Source organism: Thermobia domestica, unplaced genomic scaffold, assembly GCF_964235325.1.
Source record: "Thermobia domestica unplaced genomic scaffold, izTheDome1.hap1.1 HAP1_SCAFFOLD_321, whole genome shotgun sequence".
NCBI classification, from domain to species: Eukaryota; Metazoa; Arthropoda; class Insecta; order Zygentoma; family Lepismatidae; genus Thermobia; species Thermobia domestica.
Window position 1 is genome coordinate 144,823 of NW_027656035.1, and position 14,669 is coordinate 159,491.

Consider the following 14,669-nt stretch of genomic DNA (forward strand, 5'->3'; position numbering starts at 1 on the left):
ATGCAAGTGATAAAATAACTTTCATGGATTTTACAAATGGCGTCTCTTTGTCTGTCTCTTGTATTGTGGTTCTGGAACATCTCTAGCGATCGTCCAACAACAATCGGCAAACGCAGACTTGCTCCAGTGGCCCTGATATCGTTTCTTCATTATAGATATAACTTGGTAGAAATGTTTTCCATATTTATCAATGACTGCTCCACAATTTTCTGGGAAGAAATCTGTGTGGGAGTGTAATATATGCATTTTTAGTGGAATATTACACCCCATTGCTTGGAATAAGCTATTAGGTGCTCCACTACTTCCTTATAGTTCTGAGAACACTCGTTTCCCAAAACATTCGTCCCGAATGAATCCCATGCGATCTTCTCCTTATCTTCTAATACTTCAAATTCAGGATCATTGAGGTGTTAGGGAATTTGATGGCCAATAAGGATTCCCTTCCTGATTTTAGTTTAATCAATTTGTGGAAGTTTACGCAGAATATGTTTGAAGAATAGTTTTGATGTGTCTATGAATAGCCACAATTCATCGGGAGTATCTTCTATGTTAAGTTTGCTGATAAGATTAGTTACATTGTTACAACATACTATGTTACTTTCCACTGCAAATACTGTTCCAGGGGATTCTGATGTTCACGGACACTTTTAGATCTTCAGAATAAGCTCCCCACTGCTTGAGTCTGGAAGCCAGTACTTCTGCGCTACTTTTTGACAATCGCAAGTAATTTAATTCAGGTTGAGTATCATATGGGGAATAGATAATGATATGTCGGTTTCGTGAAGCCAGGATCGGTGGAGAACGATGAATGCAACAGAATTTGACAATCTGGGTCGACTTTGTCCGCCTTTTGCTGACAACTGGAGTAAGGTGCTGGACGTTGTGGAACCTTTAGTTCTTCAGAATGTGGCACAGAGACGAACATCTCAAGGAATATTTGGATAAGTAGTAGTCCAATTTTTTTTTCTTTTTTGGACAGACCTTTAATTGGAGGAACTATGCAAAAATAGCAGTATGAAGTATGATCTGTCAGTTCTGTTCATATCATTTTAATTACAAATGGTATGCATGACCCTTTTGCATGTAGCCAGTCCCGCAAGTTTGTAGAACAAGTATTAGAAGAAATATGTGATGCCCACTTCTTGTCCATTTCTCCTATTTTACAGCCAAAGTACAAGTGATAGGATTTTTTTTATGACAGGTGTGAAATTTCAATTTTCGTTTCACTTCGCCAAAAACAACAATTTGCTCTGCACTGTAAACACATTTATGCGACATGTTTCTGCTCAGTACAGTCATAGAACGATAAATAATAATAATAATAATAATAATAATAATAATAATAATAATAATAATAATGATAACAGCACATAATAATTACCGTAACGAAGAAAGAAGCTTACACACACATATATATGCACATACCTCAAGAATTATGTACGTCACTCGCTGAAATGACTACATGTCCGGCCAGAGTATTCCATATACTCTTGTGGCACGAATTTTAGTATTTTATTTCAGTGCATAGAGGCAGGTACGTAGCCAAGGGGAGCCCGGGGGTCCGGACCTCCCCATCGAAACCAGAAATGGAAAAAGAATACGGAAGGATAAAAAGCAAAAAGAAACGAGACAAAGAAAAATCAGCGTTAAAAACTAAAAGCTGCAGCAAGTTTTTGGTTACTCTTTCTTATGAGGAGATTTGTATTACTTGCAATACATGATGGCAAATGAGCGGGATATCAGGTCAGGGAATTTGAAATCTCTATAAAAGTTCTGCTACTAGTCAGGAAATTTTCAAGCCTTCGAAAGCATAGTGCCGTTCTGTAACAGTGTGGACACTTTTTTTATCATAATTTTTCTTCATTGCTTCTCTGCAGTATCAAACATGTTATTTCAGAAACAGTTTTCTACTGCTCCTTTTTAACCTGTCATTTGGTTGACTGAATAATAAAAACAAAAAGTTATGTGGAAAGAAAGTTATGTTAACATTTGATTCAACTGAGAAAGGAAAGCAGATATTGTAAAATATTTTGCAAGACTTATTGAATGTATACTTTTTATAATAGTGGATACGTACTTTTGATAAGAGTTGAGGTCATAATGAAAGGAAAATTGTTATTTGAATGAACAGAGAAAGGAACGTAAATATTATAAAATCTTTTTCAATACTTCTTTTATTCTTTTACTCGAGATTTCTTCGTAGTTTGTTATTAAAATACTTACTAACATACCTTCATTTTACTGTCCTAAGAAACCAATATATGTTGCCAGTAAAGTAGTTTAGATTGATCGAGCTCCTGGGTCTTCAGTATTTCATGTCACTCCTCCCCCCCATTAAGAAATCCTGGCTAAATGAAGCAATATATGTTTCAGTAAAATAGTTTAGAATGATCCAGCCCCTGGTGTAATGACCACAGTATTTCATGTCACGAACCGCACCCCCCTCCTTTACGAAATCCTGGCTACGTGCCTTCATAGAGGTAAGGTGAATTGCAGGTGAGGCAGATAAGAAAAAAGTTAAATTCTTTTCAGTTTTCTTTAGTTACACAGTCTTGAAATATTGATGAAATTCGCTAACTAATAAATTAAACTTAGTAAACACTACAGCCATGAAAAACTATGAACAGCCACATTGCTTACATTCAACTGGGTGATGAATGGCAGCGCATCGGTTTCCAGGTCCTACTATTTCTCTCTACCTCTTAATTCAGGCAGCTCCCCAATTGGCTCTTAATGCTGGTTTATATCAGAAGATTTTAGTTCTTTCAGCGAGAACAAAACAAGGGACTATGCACACCGGGGTCGTGCATCCTAATAATGCAGCTTCACCTGAGCTAAATAATGTCACCTTTCCCCGTTAAAACGGAAATTTCGAGAAACACTGGGACGTCCATTTATTTCTAATGAGGAATACACATACCAAGTTTTATCGTTCTAACTTGACGGGCTCTAGAGATACTAGATTTTTCGCATAAATCATAATCCCCACTTCCGCTTAAATAATATATTTAAATGAATTTAATACTTAGCTAAGGGAAGAGCTAAGGTTGATAATTATGGGAAGTATCATTGCATTTGTTTCCGTAATTATTGCGTGATGCTACAAGACAGAAATTCACATTCGCTTTTATAAAATAAATTTTGTTTATTGTACATATTTCACGTTTTTCACTTCCACTTGAATACTGACTCTCTCAAATTTTCTTACGTCGGTATTTGCTGAAACTGAGGCGGTAGCAAAAATGTTAAGTACGTCCGTGACTATGGAAAATAAGCGCATGTGTAAGTATCCAGACTCGTAGAGACATAGTTAATTTAGCTAAGCTTAAACAACTTTTAAGTATTCAAAATTGTAATTATTTTATGATACGATTTGTCCGTTACAAATCACTGCACAGAATTGATGTATAACCGAATTTAATACGTAACGTGATTGGGTTTTACAATCTGGCAGCATGTAATATCAGATTATGCATACGTAAAACTACATTGTTTAGTTATTTGTAAAAGGTTTGGTGAAACAGTCACTGGCCACCCTTAGTATGTGGAACTATAACAGATAAATGCTCGTAAACCTTACATATATTGATTCTACATAGGACACTGCGCAATTTTGACAGATAGGTGGTCTCATGGAAAGTGTGAATTACAGGTACACAGATACTTGTAACGTAAATGATGAAGTGCGAATGTCCGTAATGGTTTCCGACTAGAAGTACATTTGTCTACACACACACACACACACACACACACACACACACACACACACACATATATATATATATATATATATATATATATATATATATATATATATATATATATATATATATATATATATATATATATATATATATATATATATATATATATATATATATACACAGTAGCGGATCCAGGATATGATCAAGGAGGGGCTAAACCATATTTTGTCGTTTTATCCAGTGTATACCTGAGCCTCAGCCCCCCTTGTTCCACCACTGTGTATTTCGGAACATTGCTGAGGAGAATATTAGCAACCTCGTCTAAAAACCAATTAGTTGTCAATATAATGTGAGTAAACATATTTTTCATCCTCTTGTTTGTAACCTATAGTTGCGTTCATAACTAAATTTTAAAAATTAATGAAACATCCACCCAGGCACACAAACACATTTTAGAACCTCTTCTGTGACAATGTACACAGATAAAAATATATTGAACTTTTTTACTTGGGAGACCAAAAAACTGAACGTGATTGTATTTTACGAACATTGGGAACCACTTTTGCTCTAATGAGTACCTACACGTGAAAATGAACAGTTTCGACTTACCCGAATAAGCTGACATGGCTTGTAAAATTTACCAACTGCATGATCTAATGTCTTATTGGGCGTATTTTGCAGCTGTTGTAAGCATACCAAACCATCCTGAAAAGAAAAACATACATACAATCTTAGGCCCTTGTAACTTTAATGTATTAACATCATTATACTCCAGGATAAGCATTTACGACACTTTTAAATAATAAATACCTCACGAAGACCTATAGTCTGCAGATTAAAATAAAGGATATCTCGGATTCGATTAACTTGTTATGCAGATCTAGATCTAGATTCAGACACAATGTTCCGAAATTGGAATCTTGGAAAATCATTGGAAACAGTAAAAATAAATCATACTTCAGATTTTTAAGATTATGTATCTTTATTATTTATTCTCCCTGCCTGTACTATGATTTATTCTTTTCAAGTTGCACAAAAGTAATTCTTTTGTAAAATAACGTCAGCTGGAGACTAGAAGGAAAAATATTTTTAAACTAGAAGAAAAAATATTTGTAAACTGTTGTATATCTGTCATGCACTTCCTTTCTAATTCTATTTGTTTTGTCGTCAAATATCTTATGAGAAAATGTCGTATCATTTGCTTACAATTATATTCTTCCAATAGTTGAAGGATAAAGTTACTAATGTGCTGGATGAAGAAAATACGAACTAACTGTTAACATTGTATTTTTGTTGAATTATCTGGTTGAACATATGCTGTTTCCGGTTGTTTGTAATCAATATTGCTTCGCAACTTAATATAATTTCCTGACACTTCGCAGGACTATCTAAACTAAAATTGAACTCAAACTGAACATTTAAACGTAATATAATCTCATCAAAGAGGATAAATTACGTGAAACCTCCGAAATTTACAGGTTTGGCAATTTTTTACCCATTAAAAGGAACAAGATGAACCACCTAAAACTTACAAGAAGAAGGCAGACTTTGGTAAGTGAACTTCGGGGCCATATTTTGTGAGGTGGTAGTGCACATTTAAAGAGTTAATATTACAAACTTGCCAATGGCCAAAAATAACGGAGAAAAACCGTCTTAAAGTTTTTTACTCGACGCATATATCGTACGACACGCGAGTTTATGAAGTGACGGCGTGGCAGAGTGAGAAAAAACTGTGGCTCATATGAAAGGGTCCTTGGTTTGAATCCCGTTCGAGTCAAACTTTTTTGTTTTTGTTTCAACCAATAAAGTAGCTATTTGTAATCATAATTAAAATATTAATTCACCATATGTTTATAATGAATAAAACAACAGAAATTTTGAAATCGCTTATAAAATATTTCAATGTTACATGTTAACTAGCAAGAAAATTTAATCTATTCCGTAAATATACTGATATCACGAGTTATATTATGGTTACGACAGTCCTTGTGTAATAAATGTTGTTGATGCTTCGTGTCTACATCTGTTGACAGTGTGCGAATTACAAAGGAGTTGAGGGGGAAATCCCCTTTCTTAATACTGGATATTGCTATAACCAAAGGAGATTTCCCCCTCATTCCCCTTGTAATTCGCTCACTGTCAATAGATGTAGATACGAAGTGTCAAGAACATTTTTACACAACGACTGTGGGAACAATAATATTTACGGAATAGATTAAATTTTGTTCCTAGTTAACATGGAACATTAAAAGAGTTACAAGTGATTGAAAATTTCTATTGTTTTAATTCATTATAAACATATGGTGAAGTATGGTTGAAGCAAAAAACTAAAAAAAAAAACGTTTGATTCGAACAGAAATCGAACCCGGAACCCTTTTCACTTCAGTCGCAGATTCTTCTCACTCTGCCACGAGGTCACTTAATAAATCTGCCTGTCGTGCAATATATACGGCGAGTAGAAAACTTTAAGACGGGTTTTCTCCTTTAGTTTTGGCCATTGCGCTCTCCCAGTTTGTAATATTAACTCTTTAAATGTGCACTACCACCTCGCAAAAAATGGCGTCGAAGTTCACTTACCAAAGTGTGCCTTATCCTTGTTAGAGAGATACATATTCTGGTTCTGTACTACCATATTAAATTTTAAAACTTTGCAATTCCCAATGTTTAAGGGTGATAGTCTATGTACCCCTCCAAAATTAAAGGGTGGGACCAACGTACCTATTGCCAAAATGTAGATGGGTAGTATTATGTACCCCAGGTCATAGACCCTTGTCGGGGACTATGGGTTCTAAGGCAGGGGCCATTGGGAGCATAATCGTACCAAACGAGCTCATATTACTACTTGTTTAATATCATTTTGCGGTTCAAATGTTCATCACTTGGTGTGGGTTTGCTTCATCTCGGCCCACCCTATATATAGAACGAATCTCTTTTCCTCCTTCTTTCTTCTCTTCGTTAAATTGAAATTAAGATGAAAGAAATGGTTGTTGTACTCAATATCAACAGACGTAATGTACACAATGAGATAAAACCGGCAATTTTTCCTGCTATTTTAACAAGTTTGTGTTCATTAAAGAGTGTTGTCCAAAGTCATTAAAGAGTCAAGACTGTATCTGCAGACTTGATCGAAACTGTGTTCTTAATAGCATTCAAATAATATGACCATAAGACATTAACTGACACATGTCTTCCGTAATTGGCGACTTTATCATAGGTATAAGCCTTACTATATACGTAAATATGCAGGTATTCAGCTAAACAGATAATTGCGCTTCTGTGAAAACCAGTTTTTCAGCAGAACGATCCTTTGTCTTTGAACAGCACTAAATTTGAAGAGCAGAAAATGGAAACTATCCACCTGGTTTCTGCATCGCTTTCTACAATCATTGCTGAAGTATTATATTCGACGTTAAGGGCATATCAAGAAACAATATTTCACTAAAAATTTAAACGCATGTTTTTTTCAGTATGAAGTACAAAAGACTATTTGAACGACCCCATTTAATCATACGAAGAACACACAAAAGCAGTAATGACATTAACGTCCAAACACCAAACAGAAATTCATGAAGTAATGTTAAAATACAAATTATTATCAATTAGTAATATTATTAGCAAACGTAAACTTACTTTCATATAGAAATCGACCAGAAGAACAGCAGCTGTGATGCTGAGAACTACTCCCCCCTGCGGAGAAGGCTTCATTTCCCATGTTTGATAAGGTAAGTTAGGGAAGCGGAAGGCAGCTAATCCCATCATACCCATCTCTCCAGTGCGAAACGTAATTGTTTGTTTATCTTCATTAAACTTGACATCATAAAAGTCACTAGTGCTCCAATATTTCTTCTCAGTTTCCCATCGCACCATCATTGGTGGTTCAAACCAAAACACTGTATCCGGCAATCTATTCAAAATATTTTTGTATTGTTAAATTTAACACAGCAAGGAATTCAGGTCGAAAAAGTATTCTCAATGAATAATTTGCAATACACAGTAGTGTAAATGTGTGGAAACACTTGAATGAAAATTAAATGATATACAAATGTAGCAAAACTAACACTGCAGTTTGTAATAAGTCTATAAGAAAATGCTATAGGATATATGACGATGACTAATAGGCCTACTATTTTGAAGTTCGCCATTTTGAATTCATCTTGAAAATTTTAAACAGAATCCACAAGTTTTAAACAGAATCCTGCTCTCCTAAAAAAAATTCTCACGAATTGAATGGGACGTTCAGTTTACTCTAGCATGAACAGTGGCGAAGCACAATCGTTTGTAGTTGTTCTTATAAAACAGCCTCCTCATAAACTCAAAAGCACTCACGTGAATATGATCTGCTAAATATGTTATCTATACCGGTTAATTGTTAACGTCATTTTTGTAGCCCATCCGTGCAAACATTGCTTAAAATGTCTACTGTAACGTTGGTATATGCATCGATGACCCACTGCTTAACATGTTCAACAACCCTAATATTAAATCACATATAAGGTCATTGACATGTCCTAATAAATAGAAAGATAGCGGAATAAATTTAGGAGAACAACTGACCCGCGACAATATTTCGGCTATTAACCCAGTATCCTCTTAGGACCTTCAATGATACTTTACAGTCGTTAAAGTTTGTAGATGAAGAAAGGTCCTAGAACACGAGTCTTTCACATACCACACTCCGCATTCAAAAACACATGCGAATGTATTATAGCAATACGGATTAAAATCGACTAGTGTCCAACGGTTTGGTTGTTCTCTTCGTCCGAAATGTATAAGTTTGACGCATCATTGAACAGCACTTTGTAGGTGCTTTTTTTTTTTTTTTTTTTTTTTTTGCGTATTTGCTCTGTGGACCATTCTGCACATTCCACACGATGATTACGATCACTTGCGGAAAGATGTTGGTGAAGTTGGATGTTATCATAGTGAAACTTATCCAAGGACAAAATGTACAGCGGGCTACAGAAATTCTTGAGGTACAAAATCCGTGAGATAGGCAACCCAACTAACGCCTGCTGCAAGACTAATTACGCTTGGTGGTAGCTAGTACAGCTTCGTGAAGTTTCCCCCAACTGTTAAAAGCACAAATCGTAAAGAGTATTTCCGTGCAGAAGAGGAGCGAAACGCTGGGTGGCGAAATGACAAAAGGGAGTCTTTGGATACTTGTACTCACATTACTTGTTGTTTGTATGATACACACGTAAAACTATATACAGCCCCTTGAAAAAATATACCGATATCAGAGGTGGTCATGAGAAGATAATAGTCGGGGAACTTACTTAATTTTATAATTAACTCAAATGAGTATTATATAAACAAGTTTACTCTTTCAAATAACTATACGTATCCGCGTATCAAATAATATACGGATAGATTATGCGGTATATATCGTAGGTTATTTTCTTTTAACTAACTCAAAGCTTTGCGCTGAGTTTTGAAACTATTAACAGTAGCCCTACCTGAAAACCAATTAAAAGTATAGATGGATCATTTGGGGGTAAGAACCCAACCCCCAATGAAAATTTTGGGGATCTAAAGGGGCGGGAGGTCCTAGGTTCCGGCGCTACTGATGCATACGTAATACTACTTCGAAAGAAGAAATTGTTGATTTCATTATTCGTTAAAGTGTTCTTGAAAATACTAAGTATTGGTAATTTATTTGTAAATATTAAAAATGCAAAATTCGATAACACTTAAATGAGTTGGAGAACTTATGCGTATTAAAGTAGGCCTATTTCCTGTTAGCTTGCAAATATGACTGAGGGTTCATGATTTGTTTAATATTTGTGACATTTTACACACTGAGACACACAAAAAGGAGAGAATATAGTGTCAATAAACAACAACTTAAAAATGCACGAAATTAACGGATAATATCAATAATAGAACCATTGATAGAATTAACTCTGTAACTCGTTTTCTACATTCATTTTCCTTCCTTTATTTTGAGGATTACATCATTACTGAATTTCTTCACTGGAGATTATCTTTCATTTAGTAGCATCCAACTGGAGCTCAGCCTTGTAAATGAAACATTTTAAAAAGTGCAAACGGCGAAGGCGAGAATTGAACACGGATCGCCGGATTATGAAACTACATCGCTAACCACTCATCTAAAGCGTTACTTCCTCTGGCTCGCCTAAATAAAGAGCCTTTTCTGTTCGCTCAACACAGTAGCTTGTTAATAAAAGATTGATTGGCAAAACACAGGAATATGTAATTGAGGACTCGGACGGCATTATATCACTGTATTTACTAAATTATCAAAATTATAGATTTTTTAAAAAACAAAATACAAAACTCCTTTATTTTGAATCAAATACGGCGCTTGTACTATACTCGTAAACAAACTAAAGACAAATCAATTGCTGCGCAGTAATCGTTTTTAAATGGTCAAGGCCCTCCACCAGTAATCTGAAGGTAGTCGAATCGAATCGGATCCACGAACGAGTAGTACTTTTCTTTTACTTTAGAGCTTTTGGTGACGATTGATCGGCGATGAGACACGTTTTATCAACGAACTTAAAAAGTTCGTTAAAGAATTCTCTGTGTCTGTCTGTCTGTCTGTCCGTCTGTTATTTCCGATTTTTTAAATTTTGAACACTTCATTCGATAGAGCATCAAAAACTATCAGAGAAAGTGACTAAATTTTTCGCGTTCTCTAGATATTGGCCAAAAAATGGCCGACTTCAGTAGATTTAAGGAGCCATATCTCGGGAATCGTAAGTCATAGAGAGATCATATTGGTGTTGATCAATATCTAAAAGGGTAGTAAACATTATGGTACCAAACAGTGCCCGGTGGTCACTGTCCAACTGGCTACTGGTTTGGCCAGTGGCCACCAAATAATATCGGCACCAAAATGTTTACCATCCTCTTAGGTATTGATTAACACCAATATCATCTCTCTGTGACATACGGTTCCCTTGATAATGGCCAATTTCTAGATATTTAAGGAGCCATAGCTCGGGAACCTTAAGTTGTAGAGAGGTGGCATTGACGTTGATCAATACCTAAGAGAATGGTAAATATTTTCGTACCAAATAGTAGCTGGTGGCCACTGCTTGGCCAATGGCCAGTTGACCAGTGGTCACCAATTATTATAGATACCCAAATGTTTACCATACTTTTAGCTATTACCACAATATCTTCCTATGACTTACCGTTCCCGGGAAACATACGTTGTAGAGAGATGACATTGATGTTGATCAATACCTAAGAGGATGGTAAATATTTTGGTATCAAATAGTAACCGGTGGCCACTTTCCAACTGGTCACTGGTTTGGCCAATTGCCATTTGACCAGTGGTTACTAATTATTATCGGTACCCAAATGTTTACCATACTCTAAGGTATTAACACAATATCATCTTTGTATAACTTACCGTTCCCCGGAAACATACGTTGTAGAGAGATCATATTGATGTTGATCAATACCTAAGAGGATGGTAAATATTTTGCCAGCAAATAGTAACCGGTGCCAACTGTCCAACTGGCCACTGGTTTGGTCAGTGTCCAGTTGTATAGTGGTCGTCAATTAATATCGGAATGAAAATGTTTAACATTCTATTAGGGATTGAATAACACAAATATCATCTCGCTATGACTTACCGTTCCTGTGATATTAGCCAAAAATGGCCAATTTCCAGGTATTTAGCGAGCCATAGCTCGGGAACTATAAGTAGTAGAGAGATGATATTGATGTTGATCAATACCTAAGAGGGTGGTAAATATTTTGGTACCAAATAGTAATCGGTGGCTACTGCTCAACTGGACACTGGCCAACTGGCCACCGTTGAACAGATGCAGACCAAAACATTTCCAATTTCTAGATATTGAAGCAGCCATATCTCAAGAACTGTAAGTCACAGAGAGATGATAATTTCCTAATTTCTGCGAGAAAGAGAAGAAGGTGTGAATAAAAAAAATACTTTTACATCTAGGACCAACGACAGTTATCCTTCCTGCTCCATCTCTCCATTCTTGTTAAGTTTGTTCTGGCAATGCTCTTGGAGCATTCTCAAATGGTTTTCTTCTGATATTTGAATACTCGGATGTTTCAATACTTGAACTATCAAATCTTCAGGAATAATAATAATAATAATAATAATAATAATAATAATAATAATAATAATAATAATAATAATAATAATAATAATAATAATAATAATAATAAACTAATAATAATCTCATAGAAGATTAAAAGTTAGGAGCTTATTATCGCTCAGGGCATAACATTACAACCAGAAATGTAACATTTGGCAAGGATATTTCGGTTTTATTTAATGTTGCTCATGAGAAGAGGAATTTCTCAAATCGTTTCTGAAACAAAACAAACAAAATTCAGAGGAGAGTTAACATTTTACATTCAAGACGGAACAAGGCTAACTCAAATTATCGTCTCGCTTTGGTGATAGAAATCCAGACCAGACGAAAAGTATCGTAAACATTTCTCGTTTTATCTCGATTCTCGAAATAGTGTATGTCCATTCTTTAAGTAACAATTGCTTTGTAGACTGAATCTTATACGCTATTTTGTTACTGTGTATTTCGGAGCTCATTGAATTTATTTTAGTCTGTGTAGATATTTTTGTAGCAAAGCTTTTATAATTACTTCTCAATATCCTAAAAGTTAGTTTATTATATGCCTCACTGTTCAGTGATATTCAGTTATTTTTCTCAAAATGTACAGTAAAATACTTTCTACATGCAACTTCAGTGGAAAGCTTTGGTTTAAAATTTTGGTAGCTGCAGAGGCGTGCCCTGGAGGTCCAGACACCCTCCCGACTTATCTGCAGGTTTTCCCTTATTTTAGGGCAACTTAAAAAAATTAATGCCATTATTGTTATTATTATTATTATTACTGGAAATTTAAGACCTCAATATTACGTCCTATTGTAATGTAAATAAGCATACTGAAGTTGATTGGAAAAGAAAAACAAAGGATAACAGGTAGTTTTGAGTGATTAGTGTCCGAAAGGAAACGAGAGGGGAGAAAGAAATTGTCAGCTCCTGGACAATATTAATATCGAAACTTAGGATGCCTAAACAGAAATTAAGTAGGATTTGTCTTCACCACGATGCATAGTAACATGCTTTCTTTGTATAAAAGACTTTGGATTATGTATTCGTTATATTGATACGTATTTTAACAAAATATACATAAAAATGTAAAAGAGAATAGTTTCTATTTACAAATTTTGGTTGAACGGATATATGGAACGTGCTGGAAAGGGCGAACGAAAATGTTATTTCTAGCAGTAGGAGTAATAATGAAAGACGTTCGGAATAATTGCTCGGAAACAATATAGTAGCGAGAACCGAACCCGAGACACCTGAATTAGGAAACGAATGCTCACGACACTACGTTAAGACTGCTCTCTTAAGTAAGAGTCAAAAAACATTTGTTCTGAAGCAAATTGCACACGCTTACGATAACGATGAAATACACTTATTTTTTTCATGATAAAATATTATAGTAGAGAGACTTCAAATTTAAATTGGAAAGCTAAAATAGACAATATAGTGCCTCAGACCACTTTCTTTTCTGATTCACCGAAAGTATCTTCTTAACTTGTCTTCGTTATACTTAGTAATACTCGTTCTACAGTTATTTCCAGTAACTTTGAACGACAGGGACATTAACACTGATACATCGAGGACATACAATTTCAAAGGATCTCCCACCGGGAATTGAACACGGGACCGCGAGCACTGAACTATCTTAGGCAGTGATGGCGTGGATCAATGAAAACTTGACCCTCCACCCCCATGACCGTTCACCAACCATGACCCATTGTCCCACCACACCATGACCCACTCGTACCCACCACCCACAATGATCCACACTGACCCACAACCCACCGACCCGCTCCGATCCAACACCTACCAAAACACATCGTTATCAACTCTGACATAATACACAGCCTCTTCTCTACTGAGTAAAATATTTATACTTGTAATAATAAAACCAGGTTGTGAAATTGTAACTAATCGGTCACTCGCTCAAGCACTGGTTTTTACAATATGGTGGATCTGACCTTTACGATATAAAATGGTAAAGTGTTTGTCATGGGCCAAATTTCGATAATTTTCAATTAAATTCTCATGATATAATTATATTCTTCTTGAATTATCGATACTTTTCAGTACAAAAACGCATGCAATTTGAAAGTCCCAAATCAAGGTAAGTAGACCACGTATAGTATAAACTTAAAATTTTCTTTGTAATTAAGCGTACATCTCAAATATTATGTATATATTTCTCACAACCTTATTGCTTGATTGCCCTGTGCCCTAAGCGCTCCATATAATAAACATAAGCTTCAGCTATTATTATAGTAGAAGGCGCATGGTTTCTGTTTCTCAATTTGTTTGTGAATGTGTTTCTTATCTAATATCGATCATTTTCAATTATTTTTACAAACCAACCCACTACCAATTTTGCATTTATAGAAAGTACTGTCCCTCCCCCTCATAAAGAAATGAAAGAAGAAGATTTCTAATGAAAGCTTGAAGTAAACAACATGATGCTCGTGGGTTTTCTCGGGACACTCCAATTTCCTCCCACTTTCTCCTTCCACTAATTCGTCCATCATAATTCACCTGCTTTAATCATGGTCTCTCTTAAAGTAACAGGTATAATCGTTGAACATTAAACGCAAAGATCACGAAATATCAAAAGTGCTAATAACAGTATGTCAGAAGTGCCTAAGGAAATGAAGAGTTGCAACGAAACTTTGTGTAGGGATAATACCCAAAAAATAAACGAATATGTGTTCTTTTATTTTTTCTGCGGAAAAAAACAGTTTGAAGGGTCAAACCCTCCGCAAAAAATTTGAAAGTTGACGCCCCAAAGGCAAGAAGAAGTGGAGGTGAAGTGAATGAAATTGTGCACAAATATTGTATACGTAAAATGAGGCAATATGTGTTACGTATCTTCCTAAAAAAAAGAGTTGGGTGGAGCACA

The 14,669-nt window shown here is 35.4% G+C and overlaps 1 protein-coding gene across 1 annotated transcript in view; it reads right to left on the reverse strand.

The window, feature by feature from the left end:
• Positions 1-14,669, reverse strand: part of LOC145676743 (dynein axonemal intermediate chain 7-like) — a gene marked incomplete at its 5' end in the record, with an annotated part of 107,099 nt that overhangs the window by 61,941 nt on the left and 30,489 nt on the right. The window contains 2 exons of the mRNA XM_081747553.1: positions 4,314-4,409; positions 7,335-7,608. Of these exons, the coding sequence (XP_081603679.1) occupies positions 4,314-4,409; positions 7,335-7,608 (370 nt within the window). The remainder of the gene's footprint in view (positions 1-4,313; positions 4,410-7,334; positions 7,609-14,669) is intronic.